At 46.4% G+C, this 19,209-nt stretch overlaps 1 protein-coding gene across 1 annotated transcript in view; it reads left to right on the top strand.

The window, feature by feature from the left end:
* Nucleotides 1-19,209, top strand: part of LOC116974745 — a 58,865-nt gene that overhangs the window by 39,178 nt on the left and 478 nt on the right. Inside the window, exons 9-11 of the mRNA XM_033023458.1 lie at nt 13,718-14,035; nt 15,429-15,746; nt 17,186-17,488. Coding sequence (XP_032879349.1) covers nt 13,718-14,035; nt 15,429-15,746; nt 17,186-17,488 — 939 coding nt within the window. The remainder of the gene's footprint in view (nt 1-13,717; nt 14,036-15,428; nt 15,747-17,185; nt 17,489-19,209) is intronic.

Here is a 19,209-nt window from a genome sequence, read left to right on the forward strand (position 1 = left end):
GTCGGAGCTATTCTCATCCGGAGATCCCCGGCGAGGGATCCCAGGCTCCGGACGCTGCACCCGTGGCTAGAAGCTCCACAGACCACGGCATCAGGCTGAATAGTGTGGCTGAGGAACTGGTGCACGGGGCAGGGATTTAGATTCTTTGATCACTGGGATCTGTTTTGGGGTAAGGGGGAACTGTACAAAAGGGACGGATTGCATCTTAACAAGTGTGGGACCAGCATTCTGGCAGGCAGGTTTGCCACTGCTACACGGGTGGTTTTAAACTGAATAAGGGGGGTGGGGTGTCGAATGGGCTAGTGGAGGATGGAGTTAAAGGGAAAGGGTTTCTTAAATGTGTGAGCATAGAGACAGAGGGGTGTAAAATGAGGGTAGAAGCAATAGGTAGCAAGGTGAAAAGTAAAAGTGGCAGGCCGGAAAATCCAGGGCAAAAATCAAAAAGGGCCACTTTTCAACAAAATTGTATAAGGGGTAAGAGTGTTGTAAAAACAAGCCTGAAGGCTTTGTGTCTCAATGCAAGGAGCATTCGTAATAAGGTGGATGAGTTGAATGTGCAGATAGCTATTAATGACTATGATATAGTTGGGATCACGGAGACATGGCTCCAGGGTGACCAAGGCTGGGAGCTGAACATCCAGGGATATTCAATATTCAGGAGGGATAGACAGAAAGGGAAAGGAGGTGGGGTAGCGTTGCTGATTAGAGAGGAGATTAACGCAATGGAAAGGAAGGACATTAGTTTGCAGGATGTGGAATCGGTATGGGTAGAGCTGCAAAACACTAAGGGGCAGAAAACGCTGGTGGGTGTTGTGTACAGGCCACCTAACAGTAGTAGTGAAGTTGGAGATGGTATCAAACAGGAAATTAGAAATGCGTGCGACAAAGGCAAAACCGTTATAATGGGTGACTTCAATCTACATATAGATTGGGTGAATCAAATTGGTAGGGGTGCTGAGGAAGAGGATTTTTTGGAATGTATGCGGGATAGTTATCTAAATCAACATGTAGAGGAACCAACGAGAGAGCAGGCTATTTTAGACTGGGTATTGAGTAATGAGGAAGGGTTAGTTAGCAGTCTTGTTGTACGTGCCCCCTTGGGCAAGAGTGACCATAATATGGTTGAGTTCTTCATTAGGATGGAGAGTGACATTGTTAATTCAGAAACAATGGTTCTGAACTTAAAGAAAGGTAACTTTGAGGGTATGAGACGTGAATTGGCCAAGATTGACTGGCAATTAATTTTAAAAGGGTTGACGGTGGATATGCAATGGAAGACATTTAAAGACTGCATGGATGAACTACAAAAATTGTTCATCCCAGTTTGGCAAAAGAATAAATCAGGGAAGGTAGTGCATCCGTGGATAACAAGGGAAATCAGGGATAGTATCAAAGCGAAGGATCATGCGTACAAATTAGCCAGAAAAAGGAGCATACCGGAGGACTGGGGGAAATTCAGAGACCAGCAGAGGAGGACAAAGGGCTTAATTAGGAAAGGAAAAATAGATTATGAAAGAAAACTGGCAGGGAACATAAAAACTGACTGCAAAAGTTTTTATAGATATGTGAAAAGAAAGAGATTAGTTAAAACAAATGTAGGTCCCTTGCAATCAGAAACGGGTGAGTTGATCATGGGGAACAAGGATATGGCGGACCAATTGAATAACTACTTTGGTTCCGTCTTCACTAAGGAAGACATAAATAATCTGCCGGAAATAGCAGGGGACCGCGGGTCAAAGGAGTTGGAGGAATTGAGTGAAATCCAGGTTAGCCGGGAAGTGGTGTTGGGTAAATTAAATGGATTAAAGGCCGATAAATCCCCAGGGCCAGATAGGCTGCATCCCAGAGTACTTAAGGAAGTAGCTCCAGACATAGTGAATGCATTAGTAATAATCTTTCAAAACTCTTTAGATTCTGGAGTAGTTCCTGAGGATTGGCGGGTAGCAAACGTAACCCCACTTTTTAAGAAGGGAGGGAGAGAGAAAACGGGGAATTACAGACCAGTTAGTCTAACATCGGTAGTGGGGAAACTGCTAGAGTCAGTTATTAAAGATGGGATAGCAGCACATTTGGAAAGTGGTGAAATCATTGGACAAAGTCAGCATGGATTTACAAAAGGTAAATCATGTCTGACGAATCTTATAGAATTTTTCGAGGATGTAACTAGTAGCGTGGATAGGGGAGAACCAGTGGATGTGGTGTATCTGGACTTCGACAAGGCTTTCGACAAGGTCCCACATAAGAGATTAGTTTACAAACTTAAAGCACACGGCATTGGGGGTTCAGTATTGATGTGGATAGAGAACTGGCTGGCAAACAGGAAGCAAAGAGTAGGAATAAACGGGTCCTTTTCACAATGGCAGGCAGTGACTAGTGGGGTACCGCAAGTCTCAGTGCTGGGACCCCAGCTATTTACAATATATATTAATGATCTGGATGAGGGAATTGAAGGCAATATCTCCAAGTTTGCGGATGACACTAAGGTGGGGGGCAGTGTTAGCTGTGAGGAAGATGCTAGGAGACTGCAAGGTGACTTGGATAGGCTGGGTGAGTGGGCAAATGTTTGGCAGATGCAGTATAATGTGGATAAATGTGAGGTTATCCATTTTGGTGGCAAAAACAGGAAAGCAGACTATTATCTAAATGGTGGCCGACTAGGAAAAGGGGAGATGCAGCGAGACCTGGGTGTCATGGTACACCAGTCATTGAAAGTGGGCATGCAGGTGCAGCAGGCAGTGAAGAAAGCGAATGGTATGTTAGCTTTCATAGCAAAGGATTTGAGTATAGGAGCAGGGAGGTTCTACTGCAGTTGTACAGGGTCTTGGTGAGACCACACCTGGAGTATTGCGTACAGTTTTGGTCTCCAAATCTGAGGAAGGACATTATTGCCATAGAGGGAGTGCAGAGAAGGTTCACCAGATTGATTCCTGGGATATCAGGACTGTCTTATGAAGAAAGACTGGATAGACTTGGTTTATACTCTCTAGAATTTAGGAGATTGAGAGGGGATCTTATAGAAACTTACAAAATTCTTAAGGGGTTGGACAGGCTAGATGCAGGAAGATTGCTCCCGATGTTGGGGAAGTCCAGGACAAGGGGTCACAGCTTAAGGATAAGGGGGAAATCCTTTAAAACCGAGATGAGAAGAACTTTTTTCACACAGAGAGTGGTGAATCTCTGGAACTCCCTGCCACAGAGGGTAGTCGAGGCCAGTTCATTGGCTATATTTAAGAGGGAGTTAGATGTGGCCCTTGTGGCTAAGGGGATCAGAGGGTATGGAGAGAAGGCAGGTACGGGATACTGAGTTGGATGATCAGCCATGATCATATTGAATGGCGGTGCAGGCTCGAAGGGCCGAATGGCCTACTCCTGCACCTAATTTCTATGTTTCTATGTTTCTATGTTTCTATGTTTCTATGTTTCTATGTTTCTATGTCCACGGACCAGTAATCGGGAAAAGTCCACGCTGCGCCCGCTGCTGAACCCAGCGGGTCAGGCAGCATCTCTGGAGAATGTGGACAGGTATAAAGTGCTGGAGTAACTCAGCAGGTCATAGAAACACGTGGAAACTCGTGAAGATTTTTCAAAAGTGTGAAAAATGTCCCCGTGTAAAAATGTACTCTTGTTGGAAAAATGTGTTACTTTTTACTCGTAGTTATAACGTGAGTTTAACGGTGGACACTCGTATATACTCGTGGTACTCATAGCTCGGCAGCTGGACAGAGAAAAAAAGGGTTGTGTCAACATCAGTACGTGACCTGGGTCTGTCCAGGGCGTTTCCCTCATTGCTGGAGAAACTTTTGCAGAAGAAGCTCGTCTCGAGATGGCACCCAAAAAACCCAACTGAAGGACACAAAAAACCTGCCATGAAGGCTTTGCACACACAGGAGAGGAGAGACAGGAGGAGATGCAACAGGAGGAGGCAGCACTGCATGAGGGCAGGAGAACAGGGAGGTTAATATGTGCAGACCACCTCCCTGGCAGCTGTGTCTGACAATGCCTCAGACTCGGAGGCCCCATTGAGTAAGGGTGGTTGGAGAAAGGTAAATCCCTTTTCCTTCAACAGGCAGCAAGAGGGAGACATTGTAGAGTGGTATCAGGCAAATGATATCCTCTATGATAAACCCAGAGAGGATTATCGAAATAAGGTGAAGAAGCGGCTTTGTTGGAGGAAAAGGCAAAGGACAAAAGGCAGTGGAGGCTGGCAGACAGGAAGCAAAGAGTGGGAGTAAACTGGTCCTTTTCAGAATGACAGGCAGTGACTAGGCAGTGACTAGGCAGGCAGAATGGCATGCATATTCAACCTCCGTACTGTACTGGGGGAGAGGAGAGTGAAGGGGGGAGGGGGGGGAGAGGAGAGTGAAGGGTGGAGGGGGGGAGAGGTGGGGGTGTGGGGGGAAGGAGTCACATGCGAGTCCTGTACTTTAGCTCCAGGACGTTGGGATAGTCCCAGCCTCAACTACCTCCTCCGGCAGCTTGTTCCATACACCCACCACCCTCTGTGTGGAAAAGTTACCCCTCAGATTCCAATTAAATCTTTTCCCCTTCACCTTGAACCTATATCCTCTGGTCCTCGATTCCCCTACTCTGGGCAAGAGACTCTGTGCGTCTACCCGATCTATTCCTCTCATGATTTTATCCACCTCTATAAGATCACCCCTCATCATCCTGCGCTCCATGGAATAGAGACCCAGCCTACTCAACCTCTCCCTGTAGCTCACACCCTCGAGTCCTGGCAACATTCTTGTAAAAAGGGGAAGGGAAAACGAGGTGTAACATTCAGTAAAAGTAATCAGGACAGTGGAAATAATGGGAGAATTCGGGTGGGGGGAGGAACAGAGAGAGAGGGTTATGTTGGAGCTCAATGTTCACACCGCTGGGGTGTGAGCTGCCCGTGAAATACCAGATGCTGCTCCTCCAATTTGTGCTGGGCCTCACTCACTCACTCACTCACTCACTCACTCACTCACTCACTCACCCGCTCACTCACTCACTCACTCACTCACCCACTCACTCACTCACTCACTCACTCACTCACTCACTCACTCACTCACTCACTCACTCACTCACTCGCTCACTCACTCACTCACTCACTCACTCACTCACCCGCTCACTCACTCACTCACTCACTCACCCACTCACTCACCCACTCACTCACTCACTCACCCACTCACCCACTCACTCACTCACTCACTCACTCACTCACTCACTCACTCACTCACTCACTCACCCGCTCACCCACTCACTCACTCACTCACTCACTCACCCACTCACACACTCACACACTCACCCACTCACTCACTCACTCACTCACTCACTCACCCTGACAATGGAGGAGGCCCAGGACACACTCGATGCAGGTTATTGGGCCCTGAGGGAGGTGAGTGGGGATTGGATGTGAATCACAGGGTGTGAGAGTGGAGGGGAATATCAACGTCAGGCTGGGACTGCCAGCGGTTTCCATCCATCAGCAGCTGCTGGGACATTCTGTCTCAACTTTAAACTATTGATTAGAAGAGTCCACACGGACTTTGGAGCCGGTATTGATAAGGTTCCACGTGGAAGGTCAAAGACCCGTTGGGCAAGTCACACCAGGGGGGGTAAAGTGCGGGGCAGGGGGTATACGTACGGCGTGTGGGCTGGTGGCAGGACATGGGGATGAGGAAGAGAAGAATCAGACAAGCTGGACACTCCATGGCCACTCGTCTGGTCTCTGCCCTCGTTCTCCTGCAGTTTAATCCTCTCTCCCAGACGGTCAATGATTAACCTGCTGACAGCGATGATCCGTCCACACCGCGGCCACACAGGGGGGGTCAGTCTCTGCCTGGTCACTCACACTGACCCACTAGATCCAGGCTTTGAATCCCACCTGACCAACAGCCTTGTGTGTGTGGGTCAGTCACACCTCTCTGGCCACTGTGGCCACTGCGGCCACACACTGGTCACTGCGGCCACACACTGGTCACTGCGGCCACACACTGGTCATTGCGGCCACACACTGGTCATTGCGGCCACACACTGGTCATTGCGGCCACACACTAGTCTCTGGATCCAGGCTCAGTCTCTGCAGTGACCAGAGTGGTGTGGCTGACCCACACACACTGGGCAGTGGTGGGATTCAAACCCTCGCCTCTGCAGAAACAGCCTGGATCCAGAGATCAGTGACCACAGTGACCAGTGTGTGGCTGCAGTGGCCAAAGGGCCAGATTTCTTTGCTGTAAGACAGTGAGATGAAGGTCTGTCCAGTCTTGCCCATCTGATCGATGTTCCAGTCACAGCCTCATGGACACGTCCAGAGACCCCCCTCCACCCCTGCTCCCCCACGTCCCCCCCCCCCGCTCCCTCCTCCCCATTGCGAACAATTTTGGGCCCCGTATCTGAGGGAGGATGTGCCGGCTCTGGAGAGGGTCCAGAGGAGGTTTACAAGGATTGACCTATGATCCCTGACACAAGGTCAAAGGTCACCAGTACCTGGAGGACAAGATCTCGGACCAATCGGAGGAGGGAGAAACTCCCCGTGACCCGCGGGACAACAGGGAAATGACGGAGACTGAGGAATGGCCTTGGTGACCTCCTCTCTCTCCCCCTCCCCTCTCTCCCCTCTCTCCCCCCGCTCTCTCTCCCCCTGCTCTCTCTTCCCCCCTCTCTCTCTCCCCCCTCTCTCTCACCTCCCCTCTCTCTCCTCCGCTCCACTCTACCCCCTCTCTCTCTCTCTCTCTCTCTCTTTCCTCCTTTTAACAAAGTATTAGTTTTTAATAAATTATTAAACAAACTCGAGCCTGGTGTTGATGTTCTCTGCTGTGTGCGGACCCCACCACAGGTCTGTGGGGGTTAGAGGGGGAGGGGAGTGGCAGTGGGTGAGGGGGAGTGGGGGAGAGGGAGGGCAAGGGGGAGGGGAGGGGGGGCGGGGTAGTGGGGGGGAGAACTGCAGGTACCTAATGACCACCACACCCGTGTGTCCAGGTGCAGCTCCTTAAAGCCCACGTTAGGGAACGAGGAGCAGCTGGTTGACCTCAGGACCATCCTGGAGACAGAATCTCTTGGACAGGACGTAGAGAGAGGTCGTCATGTGGATGCCCAGCAAGAGAGAAGGTGGCCCCTCGATGTAGGGAATGAGACGGTGCTGTGACACTCAAGAATGGAGGGTGATGAGGGGAAGTATCGGGGACAGAATAGACAGCGAGGAAGGCAGAACTGCAGGTGCTGCTTAAACCGGAGACAGACACAAAAAGCTGGAGTAACTCAGTGGGTCAGGCAGCATTGGGGCATGGATAGGTACATTGTACCTGGTTCAGTGAGTGGAGACTGGCAGCTTGGGGCATGGATAGGTACATTGTACCTGGTTCAGTGAGTGGAGACTGGCAGCTCAATGTTCCGGGGTACAGGAGCTTCAGGAGAGACAGGGTGAGGGAAAAGGAGTGGGGTGGAGGGGGGGTTACATTGTTGTGTTCAGAGGTAACATTACAGACGGTTTGTCTAGAGCGGCTCTATGTGTGGAGCTGAGGAACAAGAAAGGGATGATCACCTTGTTGGGTAGTACTACAGACCCCCGTATAGTCAACGGGAATTAGAGCAGATATGCCGGGAGATTGCAGGTGAATGGGTGTTGTAGATGGGGATCCCAATGTTGACTGGAATAGTCATCGTGTGAATGGTTGTAGATGGGGTGAAAATTGTCGAATGTGTTCAGGAGAGTTTTCTCCAGCAGTCAGAGCCTCACATGTGAGAGGCTGGTCAGGGTGGCACAGTGGTAGAGTTGCTGCCTCGATCCTGACTACAGGACCTTGCTGTCTGTACGGTGGAGTTTGTACGTTCTCCCGTGACCTGCGTGAGATCTTCGGTTTCCTCCCACACTCCAAAGATGTACAGGTTAATTGGTTTGGTGTAAATGTAAAAATTGTCCTTGTGGGTGTGGGATAGTGTTAATGTGCGGGAATCGCTGGTCGGCGTGGACACAGTGGGCCAAAGGGCCTGTTTCCCCACTGTATCTCTAAACTAAAACTCTAAAACTTGATGTAGTCTAGGGACATTGGGAAGGGCAAGTGAATGAAGTGTTCATGGAGCAATAACCACTGTTTGATTAGGTTTAAGATAGTTCTGGACAAGGCCCATGTGTTCAAATTTTAAATTGGGGCAAGGCCAACTTTCTTGTGTATGGCGTGCACAGCCTAAAGTTGTAGGACAACTTGTTCTATTCGATTGTGCACGCCAGATTGATTGCATTCGTTGAAACAGGGCGGACCACGTGAAGGTTTCAACCTCCCACCCCCAAGGCCAACTTTGAGGGGATGAGACAGAAACTCACTCGTTGACCGGAGCAGGTTGTTGGAAGGAAAAGGAATGTCAGGGAAGTGGGATGTTTTTAAAAGTGCTGACAAGAGTTCAGGACATACATGTCCTTGTTAGAGTGAGGGGTAAAGCAAGCTTGGCTGATGAGGGAAATTGAGGCTTTGGCCAAGAGTAAGAGTTGGGACAGCTGGGATCAGGTGCATCCCTGGAGGAGTTTTGGGAACTAAGGTGCTAGCTAAAAAAAGAAATAAGGAGATCGCATATAGCTCTATAGCTGTGGCAGATGTACAAAGGACAATCTCAAGAGATTGTATAAAGGGTAGCCAGAGAGAGTCAAGTCAAGGGAGTTTATTGTCATGTGTCCCTGATGGGACAATGACATTCTTGCTTGCTGCAGCACAACAGAGTATTTTAGGCATAAATACAGATCAGATCAGTGTGACCATATACCGTACAATATATATATACACATATAACTACACAGGTAAAGTGCAATAGGCTGTTATAGTTCAGAGTTTGTTTGAGGTTGAGTTTAATAGCCTGATAGCTGTGGGGAAGTAGCTATTCCTGAACCTGGATGTTACAGATTTCAGGCTCCTGTACCTTCTACCTGAAGGCTGCGGAGAGATGAGTGTATGGCCAGGATGGTGTGGGTCCTTGATGGTGCTGGCAGCCTTTTTGAGGCAGCGCCTGCGATAGATAGATCCCCTCGAGAGTGGGACCTCTAAGGGATCAAAGCGCTCACCTCTGTGTGGAGCCACAGGAGAAGGACAAGATTTTACCATAGACGGAGGAACTTGGGGCAGTCAATGGAAGTGTCTTGAGAGCTGACAGTGTTACAGTCAAAGAAGTACTGTAGGTACTATCGTGTATGAAGGTAGAAACATCTCGAGCCTGATCGGATATATCCGAGGACATTGTGGGAAAGTAGAGAGGAGCTAGAATACAAAAAGGATCCAAGGAGATTTACGAGAATGATCCCAGGAATCAATGGCAGGGGGTGGGTGAGGAGGGATATATTTAAAGTTTCATTCATTCAAGGTAGGGAACAGATTTAATAGGAATCTGAGGAGTAACTTTTCCACACAGAGGGTGCTGGGTGTATGGAACGAGCAGCCAGAGGAGGTAGTTGAAGCTGGGACTATCCCAACATTTAAGAAACAGTTAGACAGGTACATGGATAGGACAGGTTTGGAGGGATATGGACTAAACGCAGGCAGGTGGGACTAGTGTAGGTGGGGCATGTTGGTGGGTGTGGGCAAGTTGGGCTGAAGGAAGGGCCTGTTTCCACACTGTATCATGCTGTGACTAGTGCAGATGGGACATGTTGGTCGGTGTGGGCAAGATGGGCTGAAGGAAGGGCCTGTTTCCACACTGTATCATGCTGTGACTAGTGTATGACTAGTGTAGATGGGACATGTTGGTGGGTGTGGGCAAGTTGGGCTGAAGGGCCTGTTTCCACAATGTATCACTCTGTGACTAGTGTAGATGGGGCATGTTGGTGGGTGTGGGCAAGATGGGCTGAAGGAAGGGCCTGTTTCCACACTGTATCACTGACTAGTGCAGGGTCCAGTAGAGGTTTATGAGTGATTCCCTGGGTGATTGGCTTAATGTATGAGGAGCTTTCGAAGGCTCTGGGCCTGTACTAATGGAGTTTAGAAAGATTAGGGTGGATCTCACTGAAACCTACAGAATAATAAAAGGCCTGGAAAGGGTGGATTTGGAGAACTCGTCAATTTAAACAGGAGGGGGGATAAGGTGCATTTACAGAGCAACAGAACATAATGTTTTCATAAAAGACAAACACAGAGTCAGGCAGCATCTCTGGAGAACATGGATAGGTGACGTTTCACAGAGTGCTGGAGTAACTCAGCGGGTCAGGCAGCATCTCTGGAGAGAAGGAATGGCGACGTTTCGGGTTGAGACCCTTCTTCAGACTGAAAGTCACGGGAAAGGGAAAAGAGAGATGTCAATATGATCATGGCTGATCATCCAACTCAGTATCCTGTACCTGCCTTCTCTCCATACCCCCTGATCCCTTTAGCCACAAGGGCCACATCTAACTCCCTCTTAAACATAGCCAATTATATTATATTTATATATATATATTAGAAGCTTTAAGCATGGTTAGAGTCACATGCTGCTGGCAGATGTTTTAATGAACAAATACACTTTTGTGTCTCTTTATTGAACGACTCTAATGGCATTGTTAAAGTTTATAGAGCCAATCCAAAGCAAGTACGTGATGAATGGTGTGTGAATAATTGGCCTACTCCTGCACCTTTATTCTTCTATGTTTCTAAACAGCAAATGTAAACTTTCTTTATTAACAATAAGTGATGCAGAGAAAGGGGAGTTTAGAATGGTTGTCACCCAGCACGGAAACAGACCCTTCAGCCCAACTTGCCCCATGCCCACCAACATGTCCCATCTACACTAGTCACAGAGTCATGGAAACAGGCCCTTCAGCCCAACTTGCTCCATGCCCACCAACATGTCCCATCTACACTAGTCACATAGTCACGGAAACAGGCCCTTCAGCCCAACTTGCCCCATGCCCACCAACATGTCCCATCTACACTAGTCACAGAGTCACGAAAACAGGCCCTTCAGCCCAACTTGCCCACACTGGCCAACATGTCCCATCTACACTAGTCACAGAGTCACGGAAACAGGCCCTTCAGCCCAACGTGCCCACACCGGCCAACATGTCCCATTTACAGAAGTCGCACCTGCCCGTGTTTGGCCCATATCGCTCCAAACCTGTCCTATCCATGTATCTGTCCAAGTGTTGTGATAGTCCCAGCCTCAACTACCTCCTCTGTGGCAGCTCGTTCTATACACCCACCACCCTCTGTGTGGAAATGTTTTCCCTTAGGTTAACATTCTCAATGTGAACAATTTGTGAACCAGCGAGCTGGTGTGAAATAAAAAATGGAATCATGGATAGAAAATTAACAAAAAATGGGTTGGCACGGTGGTGCAGCGGTAGAGTTGCTGCCTCACAGCGCAAGAGAACCGGGTTCCATCCTGACTACGGGTGCTGTCTGCACAGAGTTTGTACGTTTTCTCCATGACCTGCGTGGGTTTTCTCCAGGTGCTCCGGTTTCATCCCACACGCCAAAGACGTGCGGGGTTTGTAGGTTAATTGCTTTTGGTAATTCGGTAATTGTAAAACTGTCCCTAGTGTACGGGGCGATCGCTGGTCTGTACGGATTCTGGCCGAAGGGCCTGTTTCCGTGCTGTATCTCTAAACTAAACTAAAAAGATGTTTCCACTAGTGGGAGAGTCTGGGACCAGAGGGCACAGCCTCAGAATTAAAGGGCGTTCCTTTAGGAAGGAGATGAGGAGGAATTTATTTTGCCAGAGGGTGGTGAATCTGTGGGATTCATTGCCACAGAGCGCTGTGGAGGCCACAAGTCAGTGGATATATTTAAGGCCGAGATAGATAGATTCTTGATTAGTGCGGGTGTCAGGGGTTATGGGCAGGAGAATGGGGTTGGGAGGGAGAGATAGATCAGCTGTGATTGAATGGTAGAGTAGGCTCGATGGGACGAATGGCCTAATTCTGATTCTGTGCGTTCTCCCTGTGGTTTCTTACTGGTGCTCAGCTTTCCTCCCACAACCCAAAAGAGTGCAGGTTTGCAGGTTAAATGACCTGGGTTATTGACCCGGGTGGGTCGGGGGTGGATGCGATAGTTCGATAACGTGGAACTTGTGAGTGGCCCTGGATTTGGTTGGCAGAAGGATCTATTTCTATGCTAAACCTCTACTGAATTCGCCATGGTTTAGTTTCACAATGATAGTCGACATGGAAAATGCTTGGTTTTCTCTTTCCACAGTTGCTGCCTAACCTAATCTGTTTAATGTCAAAGAACACGAGTTTCCCCATTTGGAAAATGCGTTGAATGTATAATGGGGAGATTTCGGAACAGTTGTAGTTTTGGAATAACGTTTAATCCATGGATTTATTAGAAAGAGAATTTGAATCCATGTTTGTCTGTGGCTCCCAATGTCATTTAAACATAAAATGTCCCTCTATTTAGTAAATTGCTAATGAAAAATATCAGTTTTACTAATAGTTACGGTAAAAAAAATAAAAAATTAGGAAATAAAATGGAATGTTGGAAACTAAAATTTCTCAGCTATTTTAGACAATAGACAATAGGTGCAGGAGTTGGCCATTCGGTCTTTGAGCCAGCATCGCCATTCAATGTGATCATGGCTGATCTTCCCCAATCAGTACCCCGTTCCCGCCTTCTCCCCATATCCCCTGACTCTGCTATCTTAATTTTAATTATAAAACAGGGTATCTCACTAATCCTTGAACAGAGTGGGAATTGAAATCGATGGCTTAGGGGAGGGTTTGAGTGACGTTCAAATTTACATTTGCATTTATTTAATTAAAACATTGAATTAGCAACATTGGGCATTTTCACTATTAAACGTAGACTACTATATGACTTAAAGCCTTTTCCTGTTAAAGTCACGAAGCAAACTCAGATATTGTTTTAATAGGTTGCAGGTTGTAATTTATAATTGGTATATTTTTATTCGTTTCCTATCGGACAGAGATACAATGTTAATCATTCGTTCTTCAGTGCCGATAACATTGTAAACGTAAACTCGTTTTAAAGATGCTGGAAACGGAACTGAGCGTCATTGCATAAACATTAATTTTAATGGATTATTATTGAATTCATTAAGGCAATGGTGCACACAGGCAAACATTGAAACCTGTGCCAATTTATTTAATTACGAAGTATTTACATGTTCTTACAATTTATATGCTACATTTAGTTTCCAGAAGTTGTGGTACATAACCTTTATTAATTCAGATATTATATTGAGAGAGTTATTTTTAATCCTTATAATGCAATCTCATACATGTGTTTAATCTGGTATGAATGTAATGTTCTTGTCGGCCGGTTTGTCTTTCGGAATTTACTTGCAATTACTGTCGGCATACAAATGATCGGTATATTTTCGTGAGTGATGGGACAACAAAATACAGAAAAAAGTGAAATTTTAAGTGTGTTATTTGTCGTTAAATAACAGAGCTACCATTTCAATCCCAACCACCCCCTCTCACATGTGTTTACACTGTATCCTGTAGTTCCGCCCTTACTCCATCATCCCCAGTTGCAACAAGGCGTTTGGTGAGATTGTAACCCATAGGCCAACGTTAGTTATAGCCACTGAGTATTGAGCATTCCTGAGAAACCCTGGGAATTTTACAGTAATTAATACTGGAGGCCTATCGATATATTTCCAACTAATATGGACCGTAACTGGCAGATATTGGCACCCCAAGAAGTTTTCAGCCAATGTTTTCCAAGGTGGGATCAAGGCGGAATGATTAGCTAATAGTTGATGATACTCAGGTGAAGTTGCATGAAATAGAAAACTGGTTAACGAGTTTAACATTCATGTGGCCTTTGCCTTGCAGCGGCTCCATCCGCGCCCAGCCCCTTCATTCTCTTCACCTGTGAGGATCACGGCTCCAGTGGTTCGTTCACCTACGGTTGTTTGGCGTTGGGCTATTCCCCTGCGGGCGCCAGTGTTTCTTGGAAGAAAGATGATAAACAACTGACCACCGGAGTGAAGGACTACCCGGCAGTGTTCAATAAGTTGGGAACTTACACCCGGAGCAGCGAGTTAACCATCACCGAGGCGGAGGCAGGGAGAGGCGACATCTTCTGCGTGGTTCAGCACAACCAAAAAGACTATGTAGCGAAAGTACCAGGTTCGTGTTGGGGTGCAGCGCGAGGCCGAGGGTGGAGTTGAGAGTCGAGAGACAAGAATGTTTTATTGTCATATGTCCCAGATAGAACAATGACATTTTTACATGTATACATGCACACATACTCAAAACAAACAATAACAGTGCAATCATGATAATAATAATAATAGTCTATTGTAGTTCAGAGCATATGAGGTTGTAGTGTTTAATATCCTGATGGCTGTAGGGAAGAAGCTGTTCCTGAACCTGGACGTTACAGTTCTCAGGCTCCTGTACCTTCTTCCCGATGGCAGTGGTGAGATGAGTGTGTGGGCAGGATGGTGTGGGTCTCTGATGATGTTGGCTGCCTTCTTGAGGCAGTGACTCCGATACATCCCTTTGATGATGGGGGGTCCGAGCCGGTTATGGATTGGCCAGTGGTCACAACATTTTGCAGCCTTTTCCGCTCCTGGATGTTCCCGAAACAGGCCATGATGCAATCCATATAATCCGCGGGATTTGACAGTTGGAGATAAGTACTTGACTTAATGTGCCCTGTTCGGTTTTATTCTTCATGTCACACTGACTGTCGAACGCTCATCTGAGCTCCACGATCCAACAAGTCAAAGACAGACAATTCATGTCGAAATGGTGATGTGAAAATGTGGCTGCATCCACAGATGCCATGTAACATCTGGAACACTGATGAACTTCCATTCTCAATTTAACTACCAAAGGCTTAAAGTCTCAATAGAAAGTGACACATGCCTTACCCGCCAAATTATTCCAGCTCTTTGCATCTGCTGTTGTTGTTACGATAAAACGGTGAGTTTTGTTTCCTGGCACCGAGGGGCGAGAGCGATATTCATAATACGGAAGCACTGTCGTTCGTTCTTGTGACGGAACGAAAGGCGGTGCTTCAAATATCGAGACAATTCACCATTTATAAAATCATAAAAAAACAAAAATGTACTTGTAGAGAGCTTGAAAAGAGCTGATTAATGTATTATCATCACCAGCACATCCATATAATTCGTGAGGAACTGATCTATCCATAGATAGGTTACATTTTACCTCGCAAACAATTGAAGCGGCTGAGTGCATCATGTTGAGAACATTATCAAGAGTATTAAAAGCACAGACACAGTCACAGAGGGCATAAGCAGAAGTCGGCCCATCACATCCCTGTGACAACGACTTACCGAGCTATAATGTCCACATTTACCAGCACTCGATGTACCGCGATAAACAAAGAATTTAGCAGCATCTCGGGAAGTCCAAGTCCAAAAAGTACTTTTAATCAGAAAAAGTGAAATTATCATTTTTGTTGTTTTTGTTTTTTTGGTCAAAATATTGGGTGTCATTATTAATCAACGATAGTTTATGAGCAATTCCAATTAAGTTTATTTTCTTTCAGACCGCGAGGTACATCATCCTACCGTCACCATTACCATAAGTGCCCTTGAGGAAATCAAGCGCAGCAGAAAGGCGATCGCCGTGTGTTTGGTCAACGATTTCACTCCAGCGAAATTTACTGTGAACTGGCTGAAGAATGGCGAGTCATTGGATTCTGGCATCGTCACCTCTCCCGCATTCCAGGTGAACAGTGACGGTAACTTCTCGGCGACCAGCCAGTTGACATTCCCAGCTACAGAGTGGTTCAAAGGTTCCGTCTATACCTGCCAAGTCAACCATGGAAAAGATTTGAAAAGCCAAAACATCAGTAGATCTCCAGGTAAGAAATACATCCGTGGTATGTCTCGGGATATTAGTGTAAACATTAGCGCTCACGGTGGTAGTACTTCACTGACATTGTGAAAGTCTATGTGTAGGAAGGAAGTACAGATGCTGGTTTACACCGAAAATAGAAACATAATTCCAGAGTAACAGCAGGTTAGGCATCTGCACAGAAAAGGAATAGGTGACGATTCAGGTCGAGACTCTTCTTCCGACTTAGAATCAGAGGAGAGGGAAACTAGAGGTATGAGAATGTACAAACAAATGAATGAAAGGTATGAAAAGAACAAATCAAAGCCAGCAAAGATGAACAAGGAAAGGTCGAGGCCACATTGGTCCGTTGTTGCTCTAGAAATGGTGATAACGAGTAGATACAGAATGAAACGAAACAGGACCGCAGTGAAACTAGTCGGATGACGAGGGTGGGAGGTGGACGGAGAGAGATGGAATGCAAAGGTTACTTGAAATTAGAAAAGTCAATATTGATACCTCTGAGTTCTAGGTTGCTGAAGCGAAATATGAGGTGTTGTTCCTCCAATTTGCGTTTAGCTTCACTCTCACAGTGGAGGAAGCCCAGGGCAGAAAGAACAGTGTGGGAATGGAGCGGGGTTTTAATGTGTTTGGCAAGCTGGTGATCGCCTAGGGCAGTGGTTCCTTTTTTAGCTCATGGCCCCCTTGGGATCTTTTAATTTTTCTGTGACCCCTGACATTATTAGCGGAAAAAAAGTACTTCAATATTATAATACCTTCCATAAAAATATCAGTGTCTATTAATTGCACATATATTCTCTTTTATTCTATTCCTCAAACATCAAAAATATTTCAACTACATAGATTTAAATTTATTAGAACTGAAATTTAGGAGGCAACAGTGTGGTAGCTCTGTGGCCCCCTTCATTGAACCTGTGGCCCCCTAAATGCCAACATTTCTCTGTGGCCCCCTAAATGCCAACATTTTTCTGTGGCCCACCTGAAATTTGCCGTGCCATTTGGCCCCAGGTTGGGAATCACTGGCCTAGGGCAAGGCGGACAGAACGAAGGTATTCAACGAAACGAACGCCACAGTCTGCGCTTTGATTCACCGATGTACAGGAACCCACATCTACAACAGCGGATACAGTGGTTGGTGGAGGTGCAAGTGAACCTCTGCCTCATCTGAAAGGACTGTCGGGGTCCCTGGATGAAGTGGTGTGAGTTACAGCACTCCAGCATTGAGTGCATATCGCGGTTTAGCCCATGATGCCATCTCCCATTTCATTTATTGTGTCGCACAGAGACAAAAGTCAGTTCATGACGATTTAGGGCCCATGTTCACAGAATCACTACTCAGAAGGGGTCATGTACACATTCAAGTTTTGGGGGCAGATGATTGGTGTAAACCTTCGATCCCGGTTACTCCTGCAAATGCTTATGTTCACATTAATTATTGTGCCACAGATGATGATTCCTGCGGTGAACCGAAGATTACAATCCTTCCTCCACCTGTTGAACAAGAGTTAATGGAGATGACCGTAACATTAACCTGTCGGGTATCCGATGCACCTTATGATATCACAGTATCTTGGAACCACGAAAAGGTACATTTGGAATCAGAGATCCAGCCCACAGGACATGCAGATATCGTAGAGAGCAAAGTCAACATTTCAACTCGTGACTGGCTGAGTGGGGATTATTTCGAATGCTTGGTGAGCCATGATGATATGCCGACTCCAAAAACTGGACGAATCAACTGGAAGAAAGGTGAGCCGGTGTAGCTGCAGAGAGGTTCTGTGGGCCAGAGGTGACTGGGCCACTTTTCTTCTGAGATAAAGCTGAAATTAATGATTGAGATCACTCCATCGGCGAAGCAATATCTATACAAAATGAAATCGTGCTGAGACTTCACTGAGTCCTTGGTCAGAGCTGGAAAAGAGAGAATACGAGATCACTTTGCATGAATATGAGGTGCGGACAGGTTACTGGAAACATCGATGATAATTTGCAGCGAGAGTCAGCGTGCGGACACGTTGTCTATGGGCTATGGTACAATATGGGTATTCAGAGCATTGCAGCGTTTGTTAAATAGCCCACAGTGTTGTAACTTGCAGGAATATGGGTTTGCCTACCAAATTACCAGGTGGTGATGGTGGGAGTAAATCGCAGATAGTCTCACTTGTAGCAGAAATGCCCGTTTCGGAGCTAGGCACATGAAACTAGTTACTCGAAATTTAAAAAAAAAAAAAACCTTCAAATGCCGTATATCGGAAAGATGTCACCTTAATGTAGATAATTTAATATTGATTCCAATGGTCTGCATCTACACAGACATTCGGAGGGATTAGATATAACGCCGAGGAAGGCCGCAGTCAAAGAGCCTAGGAATGTTTTGTTTTCCATTTTGCTTGTATTGTCCAGGTCAAAATGCCCATTTCAAAATTCCCTTTCCCCTCTCAACTCCCTCCAACATAATCTCTGTAACATCCCACGTCATACAAAAGCATCTCTTACTGTCTTTTTGCGTACACACCATATAACCATATAACAATTACAGCACGGAAACAGGCCATCTCGGCCCTACAAGTCCGTGCCGAACATTTATTCTCCCCTAGTCCCATCTACCTGCACTCAGACCACAACCCTCCATTCCTTTCCCATCCACATACCTATCCAATTTATTTTTAAATGATAAAATCGAACCTTCCTGCCTCCACCACTTCCATCGGAAGCTCATTCCACACAGCTACCACTCTCTGAGTAAAGAAGTTCCCCCTCATGTTACCCCTAAACTTCTGTCCCTTAATTCTCAAGTCATGTCCCCTTGTTTGAATCTTCCCTACTCTCAGTGGGAAAAGCTTATCCACGTCAACTCTGTCTATCCCTCTCATCATTTTAAAGACCTCTATCAAGTCCCCCCTTAACCTTCTGCGCTCCAAAGAATAAAGACCTAACTTGTTCAACCTTTCTCTGTAACTTAGTTGCTGAAACCCAGGCAACATTCTAGTAAATCCCCTCTGTACTCTCTCTATTTTGTTGACATACTTCCTATAATTGGGCTCGTATAACGTGTTCATTGTTTCCTGCGATCCCTGAATTCATTTTAGAATTCCATCATTTGCATCAATTTTGAAAACGCACGTCAAAAAGCATCACTTTGTATGCTCAACATTCTCCGCTGGCATCCACTAACTACTCCTGCCATGTTTTAATAAAGTCTCATTCTGTTGCTCCATGAATTGAATGAGACAGATATACCAAGGTAGAACTGCATTTAGTAATAAATGACAAAAGGAGCAGGAGACGACCATGGTCATCAGAAATAACACGGATCAGAGAGGGCGAATGGCTTGATCTTGTGTTGTGAGTGTGTGAAGTGATTTATACAAATCCTCTGCCGTGCACAGGAGAGAAGCACATTCAGGTGTATATGTCTGAACAAAGAGACAAGGCACTAAAGGGGAATGCAATGACGTTAATACTGTCTG

This window comes from Amblyraja radiata, chromosome 6 (assembly GCF_010909765.2).
Source record: "Amblyraja radiata isolate CabotCenter1 chromosome 6, sAmbRad1.1.pri, whole genome shotgun sequence".
NCBI classification, from domain to species: Eukaryota; Metazoa; Chordata; class Chondrichthyes; order Rajiformes; family Rajidae; genus Amblyraja; species Amblyraja radiata.